General features: G+C 40.6%; 1 protein-coding gene across 6 annotated transcripts; it reads left to right on the top strand.

The window, feature by feature from the left end:
• Nucleotides 1-1,141: 1,141 nt before the first annotated feature.
• On the top strand, nucleotides 1,142-26,414 carry IWS1 (IWS1, SUPT6H interacting protein). Of its 6 annotated transcripts, none has more exons than XM_015426881.1 (15): nucleotides 1,151-1,219; nucleotides 3,319-3,367; nucleotides 4,562-4,677; nucleotides 6,172-6,967; nucleotides 14,801-14,999; nucleotides 15,218-15,275; nucleotides 15,585-15,679; nucleotides 16,497-16,647; nucleotides 17,517-17,599; nucleotides 18,449-18,578; nucleotides 19,758-19,875; nucleotides 20,587-20,698; nucleotides 21,051-21,107; nucleotides 21,263-21,374; nucleotides 25,951-26,414. In XM_015426881.1, the coding sequence occupies exons 2-15, from the start codon at nucleotides 3,355-3,357 to the stop codon at nucleotides 26,080-26,082; spliced, it is 2,172 nt and encodes a 723-aa protein (XP_015282367.1). In that variant the 5' UTR covers nucleotides 1,151-1,219; nucleotides 3,319-3,354; the 3' UTR covers nucleotides 26,083-26,414. The 6 variants fall into 6 exon arrangements, with proteins under 6 accessions (XP_015282369.1, XP_015282367.1, XP_015282365.1 ...); XM_015426879.1 differs by lacking the exon at nucleotides 1,151-1,219 and adding an exon at nucleotides 1,465-1,611 and having other exon boundaries at nucleotides 3,322-3,367; XM_015426880.1 differs by lacking the exon at nucleotides 1,151-1,219 and adding an exon at nucleotides 1,465-1,611.

Genomic DNA, 26,414 nt, shown 5'->3' with positions numbered 1-26,414 from the left:
GAGGGCCGAGCGGTTTGCTCTCTCCCCCCCCATCTCGTCACCGAAGCGAGGGCCAAGCGGCTTGCCGCTTGGCCCTCGCTGCTCTCTTCCCCCCCCTCCTCGGCGGCGGCGGGAGGCCGGCTGCAGAGCGTTCCCTGCGCATGCGCAGGGGACGCTTTGCCAGTTTCAGGGGGATTTAAACATCCCCCCGATATTTTTTACAGGGTTTCTGATTTTTGTGCACACCTGGGGACCGCCCCACGTGTGCACAAAACTCTCCCTCCCCTCCAGTTGCCCCCGATGTGCGGAAATAAGTATCCGCACACCAGGGGGTGACTTGGCTATTAGATATATAGATGGAATGTATGTATCTTTGTATATAGAGCTTGAGTCTGATGTAAGGTATTGAAAACCAACCTATCAGAACCAGGGAAGTTCTGGAGGGAAGCAAACTGATTGGTCTTTATTTACAATATCTGGATGTTATCTGACATGGGGGCATGGCTTGCCAAGCCCAGACTGTTTAAAAAGGAGCCTGTTGTTCTGTTGTTTTGTCTCTTCTGTCTTCCTTGAATAAAGCTGTTATCACTGTTCACCTGCTGCCTTGAGTCTCGTGTTCAACAAAAGGCCAAAACATTTATTTTTACCCAGACTGTTAATTAAGGGCTTGATTTTTGTACAGTATTTTACTATAGTAACTGCTGTTTTAAACTGTGAAAGGTTTGTTTCTGTGATCCATGTTTTTATGTTGGATTTGGTTTTAATCCTGTATTTTAAATAAAAGCTCTTGTTTTTATTTTGTGAGCTGAGCTGTCTCAGCTTTCTAGAGAGGTACTATTCTGCAAAAATAAGAAAATAAAGCACAACGAGCTTTCAGCCTTGCAAAATCTAATAACATTTAAAAATGCCGCAAAGCTATTTTTCCCCAGCCTGTGTAGTACAAACCCTTGTACCAGGCACCTCGGACAAACCAACATGTACAGTACTAGTCCTTGTTCTACCAACGGCATATGAATGGCTAGCCCATCGCCCGGAAACTCCTAAGGAAAGTGCCAGCAGGCCGTCCAATCCAGGCCACCCGAGATAATTTTTTTTACTCTCGCGAGAATATATAACCCACCCCTTTCGTTCTCAGATCACGCGATATTTTGCCATTTGCTTTCATCGCTCACATTGGCGGAGAAAGGCTAGAATGGCAGAGTCAGAATTTCCGGTAACCAATTGAAGACCATGTTTCTCGGTAGGTGAAGAATGGCGTCGACCTAGCCCTTATCTCTCCGCTGAAAACCCTGTCCGTGTGGCCTTACTCGATCTATGTGAGACAGCACGGGCATCGCATTCATACCCTTGAGATAAGGAAAATAATGGCACTGCGCTTGCGCAAATGACTCCTTTTCCGTGGTTAGCGTCATTTCCGATTTGCGAAAGTTCCTTGCCACGGAGCGGGGATGCCTGGGAAAGTAGTGGGCATTGTTGCTTCCGGTTTAGAACCTGGAAGTGGATTTCCGTCCATCCCAAGCTCTTTCCTCTCCGGTCCCCGCTGCGGAAATCCGAGCCCCGCCCCCTCCGCTCGCGGCTCGGTAGTGGGAGGCGGGGCTATGGAGACGGAGTATTACGGCGAGGAGCAATCAGGTACGAGCGGAGCGGTTGGGAATGTGTTCAGTTAGCCCAGCTAGGATGACCAACGGAGAGTGTTTGTGAGAAAGGGGGTTACGTGCGGGAGGGTCACGGGATGGGCCGCTCACGTATAGAAGGCGGGGTAAACTGGCTGCCAGGAGAAAAGTGTGTTAAAAAGGCGATGCTTCTTGGGTATTAACCTTACTTTCGATTGTTTCATTTTGTTCTAATTGGGATGTGTGTGTGTGTGTTACAGACTTTGGTGACAGTCGGTTAGTTTCGTGGGATAGGGGGACAGAGTCTCTGCAGTATAAATTATTTAGTTGCCCCCATCTAATATGTTACCAGCTATATGTATTGATAGATCAAGGTCAAATTAGCCATAATGCATCCTCTAGAGTCACAGGGAAAAGAGCAAAGAACTCCTTCAGATCCCTGACATTTGCTGTCTGTGAAGTTTAGTCTGCCTTGACCTGAACGGTTAGCCCAATTTAAGAACATAAGAACATAAGAGATGCCATTGTTGGATCAGGCCAAAGGCCCATGCAGTCCAACACTCTGTGTCACACAGTGGCCAGAAATACCAGGTGCCATCAGGAGGTCCACCAGTGGGGCCAGGACATTAGAAACCCTCCCACTGTTGACCCCCCCAAGCACCAAGAAGACAGAGCATCACTTGCCCCAGAGCCCCTATCTATACCTTGTGGCTAATTTCATCAGATCTCAGAAGCTAAACCAGGTCAGCACTTGGGTGGGAGACCACTAAGGAAGTCCAGGGTTGCCACACAGAGGCTGGCAATGGCAGACTACCTCTATTAATCTCTTGCCTTAAAAACCCTATGGGGTCAGCATAAGTTGGCTGCCGCTTGGCAGCAGTGTCCATGGTCACCAAGCTTAGTCTGCTATCTTCATGGTTTTTGAGCTAGACAGTGAAAGCGCAGATGCTCATCCCTTTTGTTTGGCATGCTATCCCCTGTTCATCTTGGGAAGGGGCAAAGCTTGTATTTACGGATAAGGTGCAGCAGTAAGACCGTTACCATCATCACCTTCTAGGACTGGTAGCTCAGTGGGTTTGGCTTGTTTTCTGCTTTAAAACTTTTGTTAGATGGCATAGGGTGTGGGGTTCAGTAAACATGAACCCTGGCTAGTTAACCCTGCAGCAACTGAAAGCTGTACTTAACATCTGTGCTTGCCAGTCCCAGGTGTATATGTATGTAATTTGCTTATTTGTGGTTGGATCCACTTAGCAGGGTTTTGTAACATTTCCCTCCTGTCTCCCATTTGCATCAACACTTTTTCTTTGCTTTACAGCAGCACGAAGAACTAATTCCAACATTTTTATTATTTATTCATTTATATATTTATCCTATTTTTCTGCCAAAGATTGACTCCCAAAATGGCTCACAGGAATAAAAATATAGTATAAATCATAGCATTCAATGGACAGTGTTCCTTGGGGAACTGTTCTTAGCTGAACTGGCTTCAAGCATGATGGAGGGGTATCTGACTACTGCCTCTCCTTCCTCTGTGATGGCCTCAACACTGGCAGAAGTAGGAGAGAGGGGGCCTTCAACTGGATCTGAATCCAAGCACCATGGAGGAGTACCTGGTTCCTCTTGACATATTGTTGTTGGTTATAGATCTCCAAGTTAAAAAAGCATGCTAACTTCATCAAGTGTGAATGGCATATTTGCATATAAAATTTAATTCATGTCTCCTCAGAAGTAGTGGCAAAGAAAGGATTGAGACCTTGCCCCTATGGATTTTAAAGGTATGTGTGCATCTCACTTCAAGCAAAGTTTCTTTCTGTTGAGTGCACACTAATAATGTCATCCTAAGCAGAGTTACATCCTTCTCAGTCCATTGAAGTTTATGGGTTTAGAAGGATGTACCTCTGTTAAGGATTGCACTGCAAGTTTCTGACAGGTATAATAGATGCTGTTGAAAGATATTTGGAGATAATTTGATTTTATAGTAATACCAACACCACATTGACTTATGGCACTGTATTTCTGCTAGTTTGTAGAGAATGAGCTTACATTTTTATAAAAGAGTTACAAAATTACAGTCTACTGAAGTGCAGTTCTGTTATGAAAGCAATAGTTTGTCAACAGAAAGGGTGTGCTACTTACAGCTGATATTGTTTTGTTTTAATGACAGTCTCAGTTCAAAAGAAAGCAGAACACAGGAGTTGTAGGCTCTGCAAATATCAATTTTTCAGATAACTAAACCCAGATATTGGTTTCATTTGATATTAAGTCTAATATTTGGTGATTTTGTCTGACTAATCATATGACTAATTTCAACCAGGCAATAGAGCATAGATCAAAAAATCTGCAGGATAGAGCCTGAGACAGACAGGGAAGAGTTCTTTCAAAACCTGAAGGAAGCCCTAGGTTTGCAGAAAATCTGAAATCTAAAAGAAATAAGAACATTGGGAGATTAAAACTCTCAAAATAATCAAAACAACATCTGTAGCTGTAAGAAAATAATGCCCACTGAGATTACATTCTGAGGTCTCAGGGCCATTTTTGAAGTTGTTAGGCAACCACATCTACATAGCCCAGCCTTCCAAGCTTTGGTTTCTGTAAAGCAAAGTTGCAGGAGTGGACTTGGAAGCAAAAACAGCCCTGAAAAGTCCCCAGGGTGGGCTGATGGTGGCGGCCATTGCACAACTTTGCTGGCCTTTTCCCAGAGTGAGGAAAGAAGGGAAAGCTGGAGTGGGAGGGTAGATAAATGTAGAATGGCTTGTAGTTAGGAAGCAAGAAAGGGGGGAAGGTTGCAGGGGTTGTCAAGGAAATAGTGGGGGAGGGGATACAGTGGAAAATACCACAAGTCCTTAGGTAGACATCTGAATTTGGATGTCTACCTAATAGCTTCAGCTGTCTTGGCAGTCAAAATATCTAGCTGTTTATAGGAACTGAAAGGTATTTTTAAGGTTAATTCTTTTTAAAAATTATTGCAGATGATGGTGGAGCCACTCCAGTGCAGGATGAGCGTGATTCAGGATCAGATATGGAAGAAAATGGAAATGAACAGCACTCTGGATCAGAAAATGAAAGCATAGGACAACGTTCAGAGGTAGTTTCAGTTCATCAAATGAGAAGTCGCTATATGTAAAGGATGAAAGGCATTACTAGGAGTTTAGAGATGATGGATCCAGAAGAGTGAGTCTTTAGAACAGCCCTAAGCACTTTTTTTTGTTAGGTTACAACACTTGTTTTTGTTACATTTTTTAGTAAAATGCTAAAGGAAAGGAAATATATGTATTAACCATTCTTGACAGTTCTGCATCAATCTCTGAAAGGTCTTGACACAGATTGTGTGCTATCTTGGCAAAATGTATAATTATTTTTCTCTCTCAAATGACTTGGTTGCTTTTGTATTTTGTTTTACATATTATCTATTATTATCGATTACTTTTGTAATTGAATTGTATGTGATGAATGGTCTCAGGCACATATCTGTGTAGAGCTAGTATGCAAATATTTCAAATAAGTAATGCTGCTGAATAGAGAGGTAAGAAATATGGCTTTGAATGTAGGTGTTGGGTAGTGGAAAAAATTGTTTAAAGAAAGAAAGGAGTCATTTTGAAAAGGAACAGAAGAGAAGGCTGCACCAGTAAGCAGAGTAAGAGTAGGCAAAAAAGTTGTTGGCACAGTGGGAAAAAAATACAGACTTCATGATCCCTACATATTTTGCCTGTGCTTCCTTAGGAGTATCTGTAAAAATATAGAAATATAGACAAGTCTCAAAAATAATGTCTGTTCACAACTAAGAAGAGAATTATTGTAAATCTGAGTAAAGGTAAACTGAATTGTACAGGGTTAACTTACAAAGCAGAGTATGTTTGAAAGAATTATAGTTAATATAATGTGTAAGATCTTGAACTTGGATTATTTAAATAAGAATATTTGTTGCATGCTGGAAACTAAATAGAATGGGAGTCAGGGATGAATGATTTAGATCCCAAATCAATTTTGGTGCACTAATCTCCTGTGACTACAGTTACAGTTTGCATATTACAATACCATAAAAGTCTAAACACACGGACACATATTTTTAAGTGGCTTTATGGGCATGCTTTTTAAAACCTGAATTTAATATCTCTCTGCTTTCTTTGGGCTGCTGATATCCAAAGTTCTATTTTAGGCAACACTGGTGTCTTGAATTAGCCCAGTAGATTTTTAAAGTTTTTGTGGAACAAAAAATCCTGTGTAATGAGTGCTGGGTGTGTGTGTATAGTAAATATACAACCTGCGTAAGGGAACACTGGAGCTATAATCTTTATTCAGAGAGTTCCTGTGCCCTGGTTGACTTTAATGTCAGTACAGGTGTACATGTACTGGATAGTAGTATGTTATCTAATGTATACACTGGAAGGATATCAGTGTGCCAGCATCCTATACTGAAAGTTTGTTTTTATCATTTATACCCACTTGATTGAGTGTAGTATAGAAGGCAATATTCAAGATACTAAGAGGCTAATTCTTTTTCTTTATGAAGTAGTTCCAACTATAATTCTTGATACAACTTACCTTTTTGTGCCTTTGCTGGGACCCCCCCCCCCCCCAGAATGAACTCAGCGATGATGAAGATGATGGACGTACTAGAGGCCACCCTGTGACAGATTCTGAAAATGAAGATACTCCGAGGCAAAAACATAGTGATTCGGAAAATGAGGATGCCCCAAATCACAATGTCAGTGACTCAGAAAATGAAGGGGCTCATGTAGGTAAAGACACTGATTCTGATAATGAGGATCACCCTGTTCACCGTGCCAGTGACTCTGAGAATGAGGAGGCTATAAATCCTCAAGCCAGTGATTCTGAGCATGATGAACCTCCTAAAGGCCATGACAGTGATTCTGAAAACGAAGAGCCTCAGAAGCTCTTGGCCAGTGACTCTGATAATGAGGGCTCACACAAAGATCACACCAGTGACTTAGAAAATGAGGAGCCCAAGAAACACCCAACTAGTGACTCAGAGAATGAAGAGCATCCAAAAACTCACAACAGTGACTCGGAGAATGAGGTGGCTCCAAAACCTCTTGCCAGTGACTCTGAAAACGAGGAGCCGAAGGCTCAGCCCAGTGACTCTGAAACCGAAGATAACCACGGAAGCAAGCAAAGAACAGAGTCAGGTGACAACGATATAGAGAATAAGAAAGAGGAGGAAACTGAGAATGGCGCTCGCTTTTCAGACACCGATCAACCAGGCAAAAGATCTCATGGCTCTGATAGCGAGGAAGAAGAGGGCCCTAAAAAACGGAAGATAGCAGACAGTGATGAGGAAGGAGGAGGAGAGGAGGAAAAATCAGCAAAGAGGAAAACTGCTGTACTCTCCGATAGCGAAGACGAGGAAAAAACACGTAAGGAAATGCAGATTTTGGCCTAGTGCATGTACATTGTTTATTCACTACGTTATGAGCAGGTTGCAGCTGAATGTGTGAAATGAGTTCATTGAAATGCACAGCAGTAGTTCCTCTTTTGGTATTTGATCTGTAATGGCTCATTCACACCTGCAGATCATCATTTGCTTTCTTCAAGTGGTGGTGTAATCATGTGTGCCTTAAGCTTCATCCAAAAACTGTAGTTCGTGTTTGTTGTTGAATGTTGAATGTGCCAGCCTTCTGTTAGTATTCAGTGTTCCAGTATGAGGAACTGTGATGTAGAAAGGTTTATCCTAAAGTGTCAGATGTGTCAGTATGGCTTGATAAACTAGGGTGAAGGTATCCGTGGTCCTTTCTCACCTCTTAGAAAGGGTAGTTTTGAGGGCCTTACTGAAAGTCTAAACTTACATATTGTTGCCAAAATTGAATCAAGGGCAGTTTGATATGTGAAATCTTCTTCTGCCCCCTTTTCCTGATAGGATCAAGGAGGGTAGCCCCAAGCAACTGCTTTCTTGTCACAAGCTGCCTTTACTTGAGGGGAGGAAGAAAACATAGGATCTATGACAGGCTCTACCACATTTGCAAATATATACAAGGGGGACCAGCAATTCAAAGCAGTACAATAATAATGATGAAAAATTGCTGTGAGTTCACAAATCACAATGAATAGACAATAATAACTAGTACAGAATTGACACTTGATGATGTTTATAATTTCTATGTTTTCAGAACACAGGACGTCAAATACGGAAGGTGAGCGATACGAACATCTCGAGTGGTTGTTCGTTTCGAGACAACTCTTTTTCAACCAGATTCAGTTCTCTGGTTGTCTTATTGTGTTTAGCTGTGATATCAATCTTATCCAACATCCGTAAAGCACATAGGCTAACAAGTTTTAACAGCACAAGGGCTAACAAATTCTAAATTCGGACAACTAGACTTGTTGTCCGAATTTAGAATTTGTTAGCCCTTGTGCTGTTAAAACTTGTTAGCCTATGTGCTTTACGGATGTTGGATAGTTTTTTTCATCTCTTATAATGGAAGTATAAGCAACAGTGCTTACATTAATGCAATTGGATCTTATTCTTGAACAAATGCTTTGTATATTACAGGATAAGATTGATATCACAGCTAAACACAATAAGACAACCAGAGAACTGAATCTGGTTGAAAAAGAGTTGTCTCGAAACGAACAACCATAATTTCTTTCAGAGCTTTTCTCTCAAGAGCAGTTCTCTCAAGAGCCCTCTCAGCCCCCCCTCCCCACAGGGTGTCTGTTTTTTTTTTTTTTTTGGTAAACAAATTTTATTTTCTCAGGAATACAACATATAAAACATTTCATTCTATCAATTGTCTACCCCATTCCCAGTTCCTCCCCTCCCTCCAATGGCTTCCCACAATGCTTCCACCCCTGCTCCAAATTACTTCATATCATCAACAATATCAGTTTTTCATCATTACAATCTAAAGATAACATCGTTTGACTTAATATTGATCTAAACATATTAAGTTTTGTTTCACATCCCAGTTCTTTTCCAGATAAATTTTAAAATCATTCCATTCTCCAAAAAACTCATCGTCTTCTTTGTTATTCAGTTTTTTTGTAATCTTATCCATTTGTGCCATGAACAGAACTTTTTGTATCCATTCTTCAACCTCTGGTACCTTTTCTGTCTTCCAAAACTGAGCATAAATCATTCTCGCTGTCACTATCAGGTACCAGAGTAAAGTTTTTTTAGTCGTATTGACTTCTTCCATTTTGAGTCCCAAAAGCAGAATTTCCGGTGCTTTTTTAAAAGAACATTTCAGTATTTTTTGCATTTCATTGTGGACTTTTGTCCAAAAGTCTACAGCTTTCTCACAAGTCCACCACATATGATAAAATGAGCCCTCATGCCTCTTACATTTCCAGCATTTGTTTGACATATTTTGATTCATATTTGCAATCTTCTTAGGTGTCATGTACCACCTATACATCATCTTATAACAATTTTCTTTAACATTAGTACATGTCGAGATCTTAATAGAGTTTTTCCACAAATATTCCCAAGTTTCCATATCTACTTCCTTATTCATATTAATAGCCCATTTTAACATTTGTTCTTTAACAGTTTCATCTTCAGTATACCATTTTAACAACACCTTATACATTTTAGAAATATTTTTTCCTCCTCCACTCTCCCATACCTTTTCAATTTCATTTTTTTCCTCTCTAAAACCATAGTTTTTTTTGTCAGATCTAAAAAGATCATAAATCTGCATATATTTCAACCACTCATATTCATATTCAATTTCATTCTGCTTTTTCATTACCCACTCTGTTCCCTCTTTTTTAATTAAATCTCTATATGGCAACCAGTCTCTACCTCGCTGTCTTGAGTAAGATATCAACACTTCTACTGGTACAATCCACAATGGTCTTAAGTCACTCTGGTACTTCTTATATCTTGTCCATACCATATACAAAGCTTTTCTCACCAAGTGAAGTTTAAAAAAACTGTCCATTTTTATCTTGTCATACCATAAATATGCATGCCAGCCAAATCTACAATCATGCCCTTCCAACCCCAACAATCTGTCATTTTCAAGCTTCACCCATTGATCCATCCATGTTAGACAAACCGCTTCATAATATAGTCTAAGATTTGGCATTTGTAGACCTCCTCTTTCTTTGGCATCACAAAGTATTTTCATTTTGATCCTTGGTTTCTTGCCTGCCCAAACAAATTTTGACAACTCTTGTTGCCACTTGGCCAACAAATCCGTTTTATGCAGAATTGGTATTGTTTGGAACAGGAACATCAAACGTGGTAGGACATTCATTTTTATAACTGATATTCTTCCCATCAGTGATAAGTTCATTTTATCCCATTTCTTAAAATCTTGAGTCAGCTTAGTCCATAATTTCTCATAATTATTCTTATATAGGTCTATATTTTTTGCCGTTAATTCAATTCCAAGGTATTTTGTTTTTTTAACTACTTCACATTGTACCAGTTCTTGTAGTTCCACTTGTTTTTGTTTGATCATGTTTTTACATATAAGTTTTGTTTTATTCTTATTTACGTAAAAGCCGGCCAATTCTCCAAACTCCTTTATTTTTTGAAAAAGCAATGTCAATTTTTCTGTTGGGTTTTCCACCATAAACATTACATCGTCTGCAAATGCTCGATATTTGTATTGGTGTCCTTTATGTGTCAAGCCCTTTATTTCTTGATCGTACTGTATTTTTTGTAAAAGTATTTCCAATACCCAGATAAATAATAACGGTGATAACGGACAACCTTGCCTTGTTCCTTTCTGTACTTTGAAGTTATCTGTCAGTTCTTTATTCACATTTATTTTAGCTCTTTGTTCAGAATAGATAGCTTCAATACAATTTCTAAAATGTTGTCCCGCTTCAATCTTTTCCATCATCTGGTGCATAAAATTCCAATTAAGATTGTCAAAAGCTTTTTCTGCATCAACAAACAGAAAAGCTACTTCTTTTTCTGGGTGCTTTTCATAATATTCAATTGCGTCCATTACTATTCTTACATTGTCTCTAATCTGCCTTTTGGGTAAAAAGCCCGCTTGATCTTCAGAAATTACCGTTTGTAAATAGTTTTTCACCCTTTCTGCAATAATTTTTGCAAAGATTTTATAATCGTTGTTCAAAAGAGATATTGGCCTGTAGTTCTTTACATTTGTTGAATCTTGTCCTTCCTTTGGAATCAAAGAAATAATTGCTTCTTTCCATGAGTCCGGCACCTTTTTGTTTTCTCTTATTTCGTTGGTTAAAGCTTCCAGGACCGGGGAAATTTCTTCTTTCATCTTTTTGTAGAATTTCGCTGTAAATCCGTCCGGCCCAGGCGCCTTCCCCAACTTTGTCTCTTCTATTGCCTTCATCACTTCTTCTTTTTGAATTGGACCATTTAATAAATCTTTGTATTCCTTACTTATTTTTGGTAGTGGAATCTCCTTTAAATATGTTTTAATCTTCTCAAGATCAACTCTAGTTGTTTGGAATAGTTTAGCATAATACTTGAAGAAACATCTCTTTATTCCATTAGGATCAACGAACTCTTTTCCATCTTCTATTATTTTGGTTATCATTCTTCTCTCTCTTCTAGCCTTAAGTTGCCAAGCTAAGTATTTTCCCGGTTTGTTCGCCCCTTCAAAAGATTTCTGTTGTAACTTCTTTAAATTCCAATACATTTCCTGATTCCAAGTCTCATTCAGTTGTTCCTTCAGCAACTTTAATTCTTTAATAATTTGCTTTTTTCCAGGCTTCTTTTTTAATTCCTTTTCTTTCTGAGCAATTTTTTCTAACACTTCTGTTTGTTTTTGAAGTTTTTCCTTTTTTTGCTTCACGTTTTGCGAGATGAGAATTCCTCTCATCACCGCTTTATAAGCATCCCATACAATCTGTATCGGTGTTTCTTTATTTAAATTTTGTTGAAAGAATTGTTTCGTTTCTTCCTTTAACATCTCAATTACTGTTTTCTTATCCAACAAGTCTTCATTAATCCTCCACAGAAAGGGTTTTTTCCTTTCTGTGGAACTCCATACCACCGGATTGTGATCTGAATTACATCTTGGCAAAATTTCAGTCTTATGTGTTTTCATTGATAATTCTTCAGACATCCAAATCATATCAATTCTGGAAAAAGAGCAATGTCTATTGGAATAAAAAGTAAAGTCTTTCTGCATCGGGTTCCATTTCCTCCAAACATCTTCTAATTTTTCTTGCTTAACTAATTCAAAAAAATTCTTTGGCAATTTTCCGCTGAATTCGTTGTCCTTTTGTGGTTTTCTGTCTAGACGATCTATTGTCCCATTAAAGTCTCCGGCCATAATAACTTGCTCATAAGTCAATTGTTGTAATTGGTCAGTTATATCCTTAAAAAATTTTTCCTTTGCTCCATTGGGTGCGTACACGTTGATCAACAATGTTTTTTTCTGCTGAATCATTAATTCCACACCCACGTATCTGCCATCTATGTCCTTAAAAATTTCTGTAGGTTGTAACTCCTTCTTCACATATGTCACAACTCCTTTTTTCTTATTTGAGGCCGCAGAACAAAATTCAATTCCAAATAAAGCATTCTTTAAATATTTTATATCCTGTTTTCTAATATGTGTTTCTTGCAAGCATATCACGTTGCATTTCTGTTTCTGTATCCAATGATTGATTCTTTTCCTCTTGTTTGGTGAATTTAATCCATTAACATTCCATGACAACAATTTGTACTCCATTATGCGTTTTATTTTAAAGTTCTCCAAAGACGTCCGCATTGTCCGCCTTAAATTTATAAAAGTCCATCATCGATCTGATCTGAATCCTCCCACCTTGATACGTAAAGGATAAACCTTGTGGAATCTCCCATCTATATCTGATGCTCAAAGCTCTGAGTTTGTCAGCCAAGGATTTATACCTTTTCCTGTCTTGCAGTATTGTTCTTGGGAGTTCTCTCATCACCATAATTTTGTTTCCCTCTATTACAAAAGGGACGTTGAATTGCTTCTTGAATATCTCCTCTGTTATTGATCTTGTTACAAATTGTACAATTACATCCCTTGGTAAATTCTTCTTTTCTGCAATTCTGGAGTTCACTCTATAAATCAAATCAAAGTCTGAGTCCATTGACCCTTCCTCCTCGCCCAAAAAGGCCGTTATCACTTCCATCATTTTTTCTTTTAAGTTCTCATTCTCTGTTTCCTTAATGCCTCTGAATCTCAGATGAGTCTGCATCCTTCTGAACTCCATCATTGTCTCTGATCTTGTAATTTGTTGAGTCAAAGAATCTTGTTTCTCTTCTATTTTTTGTATCTTCTCCTCTGTCTCTGTAGTCTTGGTTGCATTTGCTTGAACATCCTTCTTAACTCCTTCCATTTCTTGCTTGATTGAAGTTATTTCTGTAGTAACCAGTTCCTTCAATGCTGTTATGTTCTTCTCTTGGACTTCTTCTAGATGTTTCAGATGAATCTGAGTTTGCTTCTCCAGTTGGTCCCCCAATGTTTTTTCTATCTGCTCCCCCATGGCTTGTATTGCCTCTGTCATTCTCTTCTCCATTGCTTCCATGGAGGCCTGCATCTCTTTTTTCTCTCTTCCCCTTGACATTTTGGGGGCTGAAGTAGATCCAATCCTAGGTCTCACAACTGGTTTAAGTTCTGGGTCTGAGTCGGCTCTTTTCTTGCCTCTCCTGGTCTCCGTCTTGGCGATTTCTTTTCAATTCACAGATTCGCAAGATAAAGCACTCTTCTAGATGATAAGATTTAGTCCTCCATGCCTCTCTGTTTACGCTTTCCAAAGACCCTTAGAAATATATTAAAAAAGCAAATTTAGTTGAAGTCCTCCTCAAAATGTCGGGCGCAACTTCTCTATGGTAATTTCATGTAGAGTAGGTCAGATTGGTATTTTGCAGGCCCTTCCTTCCGCATACAACTCACTTCCGGTCCGGCACCTTTAAAAGTTCCACTGTCTTCCTTTCGCTAATGCCCGTCTAGGAATTCAACTTCCTGGATGTTTCACACGGACCTCTTTCTTTGTGACACCAGCCTGCTCTTCCCACGCTATTGTTCGTGAGTTTCGATTTTACAGTTGCGCACACGGCTCCATCTTCACCACAGGAATGTTAAACAATAAGCGTTTTTACAGTTTTTAAAGGCTTCAATCAACTTTTTTCTCTCCGGAATCGGATTTCTGGGATTTACTATTCATTTTCCGCTCAACCGCTTAATTCAAATTGACTCCAAACTCAGTTCAGGTAAGCGGCACGTTCTTGTTATCTAGCACGTTCAAAACGGGTTTCGCATTGTTTCTTTTAACTCACAGTTGTTGTCCTTCTTCAAAGAAGTCTGCTGACGAAGAATTTATGCCGGTAGCCCGGCTCGATCGGCCACTATAGAGTTGCTTGGCACTTGCCTTCTTCGTGGGAGGAGGTCAAAGCCCAATTCAGCTTCTTCCGAAGCTGGATTACGCCAACCTCACACTCCCTCTAGGGCGCTGCTGCCTGCTTGTCCCCCCCCCTCGCTGGGGAGTGATGCGTTGGGCTGTATATTGCCCAAACTGTCGAAAGTGGCCGTCGCTCGCTTCGCACGATCGCGAAACGCTTCAGTCCTCCATCTTAGCCAGACCGGAAGCCCCTCAGCTTGATCCACAGTTCTTGCGCTATGACATTTTTGTGTTCAGTTTCATATTTCCTTTTTGTACTATTGAGCAAAAGTAAATAGGCATTGAGGGTAGTCATTTGCCTTGGTTAGTCATTTTCCTTGGCTGAACCCCGTAAGAGAGAGAAATAGGAGGAAGATACCCAGGTACAATGTGTAAGCTCCCTTGGACGTTTGCATATGTAATCATGTGTGCCTTAAGCTTCAACCAAAAACTGTAGTTTGCGTTTATTGTTGAATGTGTCTGACTTCTCCAAGAGTGCATGGGTCTAAAACTGTTATTGGTGACTGGATCCAAAATGAACTTTTAGAAAATCATTGTTTATTAAACAACCCTTGGTCACTAAGAGGTTTGCACTGTTCCATGGGCCCAGGTCGCACTTGAGTTAATGTACTGCATAACTACTACTCATAACTACTATTCATTACCATTCTAAGGATGTTGTCATTTTTTATTGACAGTCTTGTTTAGAGAATGTTTAGGGAGGAATACTTAGAAATTAGTCATAATTTGACACAAATTACTATCTTCTGCAAAGTTTGTTAATGGTTTCTGTTCCTCCTTTTTATAATGTTAATTGAAGGATCTACCCTAGCAGTTGTTGATTGCTTGTATCTAAGTTGGCTCAGTTACTTACTGGCTCATTGGTTAATCTGCAGCTGTGAAAAAGGGGCGCCTGATATCTGATGGTGAAGAATCAGATAGTGATGCTGCATCGGAGAAATATGAGAAGCAAAAGAAACCTATAGCATCAGATAGCGAGGAGCAGGAAGATGATGACAAAGTTGATGATGCTGGGAAGAAGAAGGAAGAGAAAGATCTCTTTGGGAGTGACAGCGAGTCGGGAAATGAGCAAGAGTAAGTACCTCTCATTTAAGAAAGGTGCAAGTGTATGGTCTGGACATGTCACTGCTAAGGGGAGGAGGACTGATGAATTATCTGTGTGGGAGAGAAAGTGCTGGCATCCCAATTTTAGACTTACAGCTCTGTTAGAAACCTGTCATACTTTTCTATGTAATGTTGAAAGCACACCTTTTTGGAAACTAGGAGAAAATAAGTCATATCATTTTCCGCAGAAACCTTATTGCAGATATATTTGGAGAATCTGGAGATGAAGAGGAGGAAGAGTTTACGGTAAGTGTGTTGTGAATCTGTTCTCTTTTTTCCCCCCCCCCCCCCGTAACTTGTGTGTGTGTGTGTGAGAGAGAGAACGAACACGTATGTCCAGTTTTCCGGGATTTTGATAACATTTCACCTGCGTTTATTGTGGGAGTTTCTAAATGCAGTCAGTCCCACTGTCTGGCAGATGCCTTGTAGGTATCCCATAGCAGTCTGGAAACTGGTGGCCTGGACTCAAGGCTAGCATGATCTTGAGAACTATTAAAAGGGTGTCTGTGTACTGTGTCAGGGCTATCCATTGACTTGTGTTATCTTTAACCCAAGGGGTTCAATCAAGAAGATTTGGAAGAAGAGAAAGGAGAACAGAAAGGAACAGCAGATGATTCAGACTCCGATGACAATATCAAACGAGGAAAACAGTGAGTCTTCATTGCAATCGCTACAACAGACCAATCTTGCTTTGGGTCAGAAACTCCTGTTCCTTTAAAATGTCATCCGTACCCAGCTTCAGAAAATAGGCTGCCCAGCGATAAGGAGTGCTTTCAGCTTTCTTTTTTCATTTTTTATTACATTTCTATGATTATTCCCATCCCCACAATAGTGAACACTAAATTACAGGAAGAGATTGTCTTCTACGGGAGCTTGAGTGAGCCATGCTGGTTTTAAGAGCAGACCTGTGGTCTGCTTTCTGCACAACATATTTTGTCAGTGGTGGGCTGCTCCAATTAAGCAAAGTGAAGTCAATGTAATGTAAATCTTATAAGACTGGGGAAACTCATGAATACCTGCAAGTATAGGGAGTGGTGTTAGTCTATGGGGGGGAGGGGAATATAATCAGGGAGAGTATTTTATTCATTGATGGAAAATGTGTACCCCACTTTCCCTAATGTGCTGAAAGTAGCTATCAGTCATCAAAATATACAATATAGTCATAAAACAAGAAACCAAATTAAGCCTAGCAGGAGCATTAAAACCAGTCTCCTCCTACTCAAGTCACTCTGTCTTGGGTTCCACTTGTGTTCTTAACTTTTTTTGCATTTTTTCTGTTGACCCTCAAATTATTTCATTTTTGCCCATTAAAGACCATTCTCTATTTGGCTTTAGTTTGCCAAAAAGTATTCCATGTCCAGTGCAAGATGTGAAATGCCTAAAATCCCAGCATGCCTCTTTTCATTGTGCTACAAAATGGGTTAGAGTTCCGGTCTGACTTTATTGAAACCTTCTTCTGCATTTCAGTCTGGATTTCATGTCAGATTTTGATATGATGCTACAACGGAAGAAAAACATGAGCGGCAAGCGCCGGCGCAACCGTGATGGTGGGACCTTTATTAGCGATGCTGATGATGTTGTCAGTGCTATGATTGTTAAGATGAATGAAGCTGCAGAGGTGCGTTTCTTGTGTCAAAAGCCTGTCCAAAGGAATTTTTTTCAGTACTAAGTTATGTTGAGCAATTAAGTTGGTATGTGTAACACTGAGCAGGTAGAGCTGAAAAAACTTTTAAACTGTACAGTTAAATGTTTACCTGTTAGTTAATTAACAGGGGTTCTTGGGTCTTTAGGGGAAAAAGCACAGCAGCATATCACTGTTTTCCCTTCTCAAACTATTTGCATTGTCCATGTTCCATGTAGTGGGAGTGGGACACGCTGGCAGCACAGCAGCCAACTAACAAAACCTTCATAATTCAGTACATAAGTAATCCATATGCTAGGTCAATAGGTGGTGGCAGTGGAAGCAACTGATTGGTAGGACACCTTAGGCAGGTGGTGGTGGGGAAGTAGCAGGTATAACTTATTTATGGTCAAGAAAGAAACCACAGTGTTATTTTGCCCAATTTGGACATCGCAAGAAACTGCAGTTAGTTGTGAACCATGAGGACCTCAGTTTCCTAGCTACACAGAAGGGAGTAGGGTTGGGAGCATGTGATTCTTCCTCATCACAAACCAGGGCTTGCTTGTTTGCGGCTTCTGAAGGCAGCGTATTCTGGTTTGTAACCAAAATAATCACATTGTGTTCAAGTCTTCTAAATAAAAGCAGATGAATCCCTAAGGATGTACTGGTGTCAGTGTGCAAGGATATTGTAAAAGAGACTGGCAGTGCCGGCTGTAATACTAGTTGCCACTTAGTTCCTATTTTCCCACTTGTTCTGTGACCAAGAGATTAATAATCAGTTTTGCTTTGCATGTCTTCTGAGATGGGATTTTGAGTGTTCTGCTGTCTTTCTGGTTATTCCTAATTAAATCTTAAACTCCCCACAGGAGGACAGGCAGTTGAACACACAGAAGAAACCAGCACTTAAGAAGTTAACTTTGCTTCCAACTGTAGTTATCCATCTGAAAAAGTACGTAGAACTTGGTCTAATTTTCCTATGTAGTTTGGAGAGTGAGACAAGGCCTGATGTGATGTGCCAAAAAGTGCAAAATACTACAGTTCAGCTTACTCTTGGATATGTTTGCTCATTAAATTGATATACATTAAATGTCATTTCAAGAGCTTAACGTTTCCTTGCTAAAATGTATGTTGTAATGGCATTATCCGCCTTGAGTTTATTAGAAAGGCAGACAATAAACACTGTAAATAAAGTTTAAAGATTATCATTTATCTCCATGGGCTGGACATTTTAAATATTTTTATTACATTTAGTTAGTTTGACATGACACAACTGCTTCTGAATTTCACCTAAAGTTAAATTCAAGGTGAATTTGGAGGAATTTCAAAGGAAATAGTCTGTTTAGCAAAACATCTCAGTGGAGTTTCTTCTGTGCCTAGTTTGGAGTGAGCCTCCTTACTTACCTGCTCATATAGTTTATCAGTCCTGTACATGCAAGGAGGAATGGAAGCCATGGCTTTCCAGCAATAAATAAAGCATGCAAAGGGGGAAATGGGGTATACAATGGCTTGGATCCAGAGATCTGTGCATGTACCAGGACTATCCAGACCCTCTATTTTCTCCCATATCACCTTGTTTCCCCCCCTGAAAAGCTACTTCTTAAGGTCAGGAGACCCCCCCAGGCTGACAGTGCAATGCAGTATCAGGGGCTGGAACCAGAAAGGCAAATAAGTATTTACCTTTGGGGTGTTCATGGAGGTAACTTAACCACATGCAAGATGCTCTTCGGCCTGTAATTTACTTTTAAACACGGGTGGTTCACCCTAACTTTTAAGAGTGGTTTTCATTCTGACTTTCCAGACAGGACCTGAAGGAAACATTCATTGACAGTGGTGTGATGTCAGCTATCAAAGAGTGGCTTTCTCCCCTGCCAGACCGGAGTCTTCCAGCACTGAAAATTCGAGAGGAGCTTCTGAAGATTCTGCAAGAGGTTAAAATCTTGTACATAGCAGTTAGAGTCAATGTAACAGATGCCATTCATGTTAGGTTTCTGACAGCATGAATGAGAAGTCAGTGTGTCTGTGCATGCATGTGAACCAATAAGAGAACTGTAAATGGTTGAATCTCTGTTCATCTCCATCTATTTGATATGAGTATGTGCGATGAAAACACTCTTGGGATATAGAAATTGAACTTTTCTTACAAACCTAATAGGCACTCTTTTCTAAAAACAAGGTTGAGGGAGCACAAAGAGTCCTAGCCCCAGCATGAGTGTTCAGACTTCCAGTAGATATCCGTCTGTGCAGTTAAGATTCCACAGCATAGAAGAAGAGGAGACTGGATTTTTACCCTGCCCTTCACTACCCAAAGGAGTCTCAGGGCGGCTTACAATCTCCTTTCCCTTCCTCTCCCCTGTGAGGTAGATGGGGCTGAGAGTGCTCTTCCCAGACCTGCTCATGAGAGAACAGCTCTGAGGGAACTGTGACTGACCCAAGATCACACCAGCAGCTGCATGTGGAGGAGTGAGGAATCAAACCCAGTTTTCCAGATTAGAGACCGCACTCCTAACCCAGCTGTGGTTTTTGCTAAGACTGCTATCCTCTTTCTTCTCATTTGAAATTTTTGTTTCTTCTAGAACAGGGGTCACCTATGCAGCACACATAGGTGCCATGGAGCGTGCCAATATGCTTCCTGGCGCCCCCCCAAGGGTTTTTAAGAAAGTGAGCAGGGCTTCTGGTTGGCTATTGGACATCTGTGTAGGTTTTTAAAAAGTTCCTTTGGCAGCAGCTGTCACCACAGCACAAGGACCTTCATTGCATGAGTGTATACTGAGTGTATGCAAGGAAATACTTTAAATCATCTCTACCTTTTAAAAAGGCATCCTTTAAACAGAGCTTCTGCCTCTAATAGTTACTATTAGAGTTATGCATGACCTTGTTGCTGACATTTTGTGGCTGGCTCTGCCTCTTGTGGAACTCAGTTTCAGGTTGGCACCACCTCCTGTGGCAGCCATGTTGTAGTAGCACCCAGCACCCAGTCAGAATTCCAAAGAGGCCCACAGGCTCAAAAAGGCTGTGGACTCCTGTTCTAGGAAATGCGAAAAAACTTTTGTGGGGTTTAGGAGGGGATAGTTTCCTAAGTGTGTGTCTTATATATATATTTTTCCTAGTTACCTAGTGTGAGCCAAGAGACCTTAAAGCACAGTGGGATTGGGCGAGCAGTGATGTATCTCTACAAACACCCTAAGGAATCACGGCCTAACAAGGACATGGCAGGGAAACTAATTAGTAAGTAAATCTCAGCTGTCACGTGGTGCACTGCTGCTCCTGGGTCCCTCTTGAGTAGTTACCATCGACATCAATATTTGCTCTTGTTGTGAAGAAAATACCTGATGCAAGAATCTGTAACCTTCTGCATTACAGCTTCTGATGGTGTGCATAGTTCAGTAAAAAAAAAAAAAGTTGCACTTCTTTATGTTAAATATTTGGGTAGTGAATGGAAAGAAGTTGACTCATGTTAGTTGCTTTCCTTTTGTTTGTTAAATATTTTAGTACATATATTTTCATCAGTGTGATGATGGCTGCTATACTGCAACTAGAGTGCATGCACGTAACATATTTAAACGTTGCCCCACACTTGAGGACTTAGAAACATTTAGAAATGAAAGCCAGGATTCTTCCAAGTCTTGTGACTGCCACGAAAGTACTTGGAAGCTTTCTTTCCCCCCCCCCCCCAGCTTGCTTCTTGGGAGATAGCAGAGGACTAGGGTTAGGTGGCTTAGGGAGGGGCAGGACTGTTGGGGGAAATGATGTTTAATGGGCTGTTTAAACAACTGATGAAAATGTAAGTAATAAAAATCGCTTGGAAGGGCCTGCAACCCACATTATGTGGGCTTTGAATCTGTGTTTAATATTAAGCAAGGCTAGCAGATACTTGAGGTGCTGTTCCGCTGCTTGAACTTCATTGATTTTTGTTTGAATTTAACAAAAAAAAAACAGATGAGTGGTCTCGGCCTATTTTTGGTCTAACCTCAAACTACAAAGGAATGACAAGAGAAGAAAGAGAACAGAGGGATCTGGAACAGATGCCACAGCGAAGGCGGTTGAGCAGGTAGGGTTTTGTGTGTGCAAAAATTTCAGCATTTGTTGTTTTTTCCTCCTCCTGCTGGCTTCTGTAGTCTAAGCCAGTTACCGCTCTGCACACACCCCTTTCCCCAGCAGCTTTCCCAAGGGTGCTTTGAAAATTGCATTTTGTTTGGAGGGGAATCTTGATCTTCAGACTTGCTTTTTTGTATTGTTTCCTTTTCTTCTACCATTTTAACATCTCTTGTTCTGTATTTGTTTCAATGTGAGGGATGTTGATTTTCCTACAAGAAACTTTTGTGAATACCTACTAAATGTTTTGTAATTTTGGAAATTATTATTGTCTAGCAATTCAAAATCTCCTCCTCCTTTCTTTACAGCTCTGGTGGTCAAACACCCCGCAGGGACTTGGAGAAGGTGTTGACAGGAGAGGAGAAGTAAGTCTCTCCCCTCGCCCCCTTCAAGAACAGCTTTGTTTGCAGATTTTTGTTCTGTGTTTTGTGTTTTGGAGGGCATATAGGAAGTAATTTGAGAGTGAGGATTAAAGGTTGAGCAGCTGTGCGTTAGCAACGTCCTTGTCCTGTTTCCTTAGAGCTCTTAGGCCTGGTGATCCAGGATTTTGTGCTCGTGCAAGAGTTCCGATGCCCTCCAACAAGGATTATGTGGTCAGACCGAAGTGGAACGTGGAAATGGAAACTTCCAGGGTAAGTGGACAAGAAAAATAAAGGAATTTGTTCCGCAAAATTAGCGGTTGTAGTAAAATATTACAGAAATCAGTTCAGTTTCTCACTACTGCTTTGTTTTAGGCATCATATCAATGTTTCCATCCAAGTACTGCATTTGCCTTACGAGGCCACTATCCTGTCTGGTTTGAAAATCCAGCCAGTACTTCCTGTTGTCAAAAGGTAGCAGCAAGAAACATAATTTTTACACTACTGCTCTGATTGTGGGTGACTATGGAACCCAAAGGCAGGGGATGATCTGTCCTGATGCAACTCTCTACTCTTTTCCAGATTATTTTTACTGCTCTTCCTCCCCCCCCCCAATTTCCAGTAGCCTGAAGTTTATGAAGTCCATGTGTCCTTCCCTCTCCCTCCCTTTCCCTAAATCAACACAGTGTTACAGCACTAGATACAATCTATCCATACCCAATCATTCCTGGCTTTTGTTTAGAATCCAAGGCAAAATGAAGGAGCCACTTTCAAATGCATTACAGTTTTCCATTCTGATCAGTTGTCCTTCCTTTAATTAAATGAGATGTTGTTTCTAGCCTGGAACTGTTAAAAAAGGTATTAGTCGGTTGGAAAAACACAAGCGACGGTTTGCGGAACAGAAACGACTTGGCAAAATGCATCGGGCTGTCAAATTCAGCATTGAAGGCAACAGGATGCCCTTATAGCCTTGTAATTCTGCTTGCCTCAGGTTTGAGAGGTATCCTCAAAGGAAGTGTGAACAGTGCATGTGTTTTTGTTGTTCGCAGTGTGCACATTCAGGCAAAGCAGCACGACTCTACTAACTCCCCTAGAAAGTACTGAAAAACAGAAACAAGAAATTAACGCACTCCTAAATCAGATGCATGATGATAAGAACATTTTGCATGTAGTTTGAGCACAGTTTTGTGTCTGTAAACAATGTATTATTCTAAACAGGCTTCTTATAGTAGCTGATTAGTTCAACAAATTCTCTGAGGAATAACTAGGTTTGATCTACTTGTAGCATTACCCTCCCTTTAGCAGTTATCTGGCAATTGCCTGCCCACGTATTATTTTTAATTATTTATTTTACAAAATTTATACTTCACCATTTTGCCCTCATAAGGGCCACTGAGACAGCTAACAAAAATAATAATAAAACCACATTTTAAAAACCATTAAACCCAACAAAAACAACAGTTAAAACATTGGGTAGGAAGGAAGGATCACTAAGGGAATGCTGGGTGAAACAAAAAGTTCTTCATCTGCTGGCAGAAGATGGCAACAGAAGAGGCCAAACAAGTCTCCCTTTGGAGAGAGTTCCAGGGTTTTGGTGCCACAAAGGCTGTCTCCCAGGTTACCACCTGCCAAGGTGGTGGCAATCAAAGGCAGGCCTCCAAAGATGATCTTAATGGTCAGGTACGGCTGGCCAAGCCCAGACCTGCTTTAGCTTCAGAAATGCAGTTGCATAAGGCTGATTGCAAGCTTAACAGAGGTATTTGATCAAGAATATTGGCTTGGATCCAAAGATCCCACTTTTTATAATTGAAAAGTAGTGTTGCTTTCAGATTTCCTCCATCTGCAGCATCCTGTGTAGCATCAGAAAAACTGGTCTGCAGAGTTCCCAGTCCTCTCCAGCAGTGTTCCCTCTAAGCTGAGTTAGTGTGAGCTAGCTCACAGTTTTTTATCCTCCGGGTCACACATTTTTGTCTTCGCTCAGGAAGGATGGCTCCAGAGCAAACTAATTTATGCAGTAGCCAAATCGCTCGCTCACAACTTTAATGCCAGTGGCTCACAAACTAGAATTTTTGCTCATAAGACTCCACAGCTTAGAGGGAGCATTGCTTTCCAGCTACTTTTGTGGGGGTACAGAGGCTTGCAGATGGCTGAGGGCTTGAAATGCCCATGAGAGTGATAGTGTCTTCTGTTCATAGTGTAGCATCTTTGAATCCAAGCCATTTGTGCAAAGAAGGCCAGTGAGAATTTAGTAGTACATATTTGGCTTCTTTTTAAAGTTACCCCATTTTAGAGTTTAACAGGTCAAGATTCAGATTTGTATTTTAGCTATGACAAGACATTTGCTGAATTGAACATGCTGGTATGTCTCAGACTAACATACTTCACACAGATGTAAAATGAGAGATTGGCTGAGTTCCTTGGAGGACAAGTAGACGCAAATGTAACAGGTACTATAAATCCTTTGTTTCAAGGAACTCTTAAGTTGTGGCCCATGTATATGATATACAGAAGTGTTAGATTTGCTCAGGGTACAAAGAATGTAAATTAATACATCACTGTAAGGCAAGTAAAGGTAAGTTAAAGAAACATTTCTCATGAATGAAATGCTGGTGATGATGTCTGTAAGACTCATTTAATAATTGTAGAAGGCTGGTTTTGGGGGAAATGAGCCTTCACGGGAGTGCTCTGCTTTAACTCCTTTTGATTAGTTGAATATGAAAGTCATTGTGTTGTAACATTGATCTTGGAAATGGAAAAACCCATCTTAGAATCTCTACTCAGCTGCAAAATTAAGGATTTGGGCCAGACATGCTCTGGGTCTGACTGGTTTGGAAAGATACACCAGATGAGAATTGTAAAACATGCCATGTACTGAAATGGGCTAAAAATTAGTAACTAATAATTTGGACTAGAAGGATATCAGTGCAAATTTTAGATAGAGAGAAATGTTTACAGATACAGTGGTGGGGAGCATAAAGTGAGACTGGTTATATTTCTTCTCCAGCTATTTTTTTAAATCTTTATTTCTAAAGGGAAGGGTACACAGGAAATCTACAAAACAACAGACACTTAAGACTACATCCTTGCTGCTCTTCTCCAGCTAATTATGATACAAATTTCCCTTTAATCAGTACCTGACTTCTACAACAAAAGGTGCTGGGCCTGGAGGTCACAAATCCTAGACATGGTAGCTTTCTCTTTAATCTCAGGCTGTGTTAGTGTTACTTGGTAGTGAGGGAAATGAATGCTGCACATGCTTAGAGGTTCTCTTATTGTTTCAGGCTTTTCTTTGAACAATGTGAAGCTGAATTCACATTTGTAAATATGATTCCTATGGAACCCTTTGAATACCACCCCTTACTTTGCCCTTAGTTAATTAAGAAGAAGAAGAGATTGGATTTATACCCCGCCCTTCACTACTCAAAGGTGTCTCAGAGCGGCTTACAAACTCCTTTCCCTTCCCCTCCCCACAACAGACACCTTGTGAGGTAGGTGGGGCTGAGAGAGCTCTTGACAGAAACTGCTCTTTTTTCAAGAACAGCTCTTATCAGAACTACAGCTTGCCCAAGGTCATCCAGGCAGGTGCAAGTGGAGGAGTGGGGAATCAAATCCGGTTCTCCCAGATTAGAGTCTGTGCACTTAACCACTACACCAAACTGGCTCTTTAATTAACTATTAGTTAATTAAAATATACAATGGTGCTGAGTTTTGCATACAGATGCAGTCTGTGCTATCATGTGGCTTTTTAAAAGAGAGCCAGTTTGGTGTTGTGGTTAAGAGCGCGGACTCTAATCTGGGAGAACTGGGTTTGATTCCCCACTCCTCCACATGTAGCTGCCAGGTTACCTTGGGCAAGCCACAGTTTTCTCAGAGCTGTTCTGTCAAGAGCAGTTTTCTCAGAGCTGTTCTGTCAAGAGCAGTTTTCTCAGAGCTCTCTGAGCCCCACCTACCTCACAGGGTGTCTGTTGTGGGGAGAGGAAGGGAAGGTGATTGTAAACTGCTCTGAGACTCCGAGTGAAGGGCGGGGTATAAATCCAATCTCCTCTTATTATTATTAAGATGATGCCTCAGAAGGGCAGCAGGAGAAAGCAATACAGCTGTTAGAGAGGAGCTGTAGTTCAGTGGTAAAGAGTATTCTTTGCATGCAGAAGTTGCCAGGTTCAGTCACTTGCATCTCCAAGGGGGAAAGATCGTGACTTAGAAGGCTGTGATGATCTGTCTTTGAGAACTATTGGAGTCACTATCAGTTGGGATAAACAATACAAAGTAAGATGGACCAGTAATCTGGCTTGGTGTAAGGCAGGTTCATGAACTGATAGAAGTTCTGATGTGCCCCCTTTTTGCCCTTGGTTTGTGTAAGTGCTATATTGCACTGTTTGTGGTGATTTGCAGGTCTACTGCTTGCTGCTTGAGTGCACATTCATTGGCTGAATTAGTCCCAAGTCTTGTATATCAGCAGTGTTTGTGGGCTTTCTCTCCTTGCCTGCTAAGCTGATGTTTTAGAATTGGTTGCAGTGTGGAATTGTTTAGTTAATTGGCATTTAACAAGAAGTGCTGTGACAATATACTCATTGCCTTCCGTTATAAAATGTGTAGTTTACAGTGCTGGTGGTAGATTCCAGCAAGTGGTGAATAAAATGCCTATTTTTTAAAAAAAATAGAGAAGCTTGCATTTATGTAACACTTGTGAGCAGTGCACCTTTTACAGTCTTCATCTGAAATTACGCTGATAGGATTATTCTGGAGGGTGGGTTAAGCCTCTAGAAAAATTAAGCATTCATGCTTTGCCCTCTTTTTAAAAATGAAATTTTTGTCTTTTCCTAAGGCTAATCTTAATTTTTATTTCCAGTTCCAGGCCAGCTCTAAGAAAGGAGTCAGTCGACTGGACAAACAGATGCGTAAGTTCACAGACATCAGGAAAAAAAGCAGATCGTCCCATGCTGTAAAGATCAGCATTGAAGGCAACAAAATGCCCTTGTGATGTCACACCAGATCCTCTTGGAGTCCTTCTGAAAGAAGTGGACCTAGAGACTCTCTGAAGATGTCTACATTTTTTAAAAGAACGTTGGGTGTTTTTTTAAAGTGTGTCTTCAAATTGTTGGTTCAGCTAGTAGTAACACGTTGTCTGAGGCTTTTGACTCCCTCACCCACCACCCAGGCTGTTGTTCATTATGATTGTATTTAACTCCAGTCTCCTGTGTCCTTTGTACAGACGGAACCATGTGTTGCTGCAGCCCTCAGACAATAAAATCTCTTTTGGATGTTGTGGGGCTCAGTGGTGCTTGTAGTTCAGAAGATTCCGGACAGCATGCT

Source organism: Gekko japonicus, unplaced genomic scaffold (genome assembly GCF_001447785.1).
Source record: "Gekko japonicus isolate JY-2015 unplaced genomic scaffold, Gekko_japonicus_V1.1 scaffold14, whole genome shotgun sequence".
In the NCBI taxonomy this organism is placed as follows: domain Eukaryota; kingdom Metazoa; phylum Chordata; class Lepidosauria; order Squamata; family Gekkonidae; genus Gekko; species Gekko japonicus.
This window is presented reverse-complemented; position numbering and strand designations above follow the sequence as displayed.

Excerpts from the sequence above, each read along its gene's own strand:
- IWS1 (XM_015426877.1), top strand. The coding sequence starts at position 1,578 with ATGGAGACGGAGTATTACGGCGAGGAGCAATCAG. Across the intron at positions 18,579-19,757 it reads TTCTGAAGATTCTGCAAGAG|TTACCTAGTGTGAGCCAAGA; the intron begins GTTAAAATCTTG and ends TATTTTTCCTAG. Across the intron at positions 20,699-21,050 it reads CAGCGAAGGCGGTTGAGCAG|CTCTGGTGGTCAAACACCCC; the intron begins GTAGGGTTTTGT and ends CTTTCTTTACAG.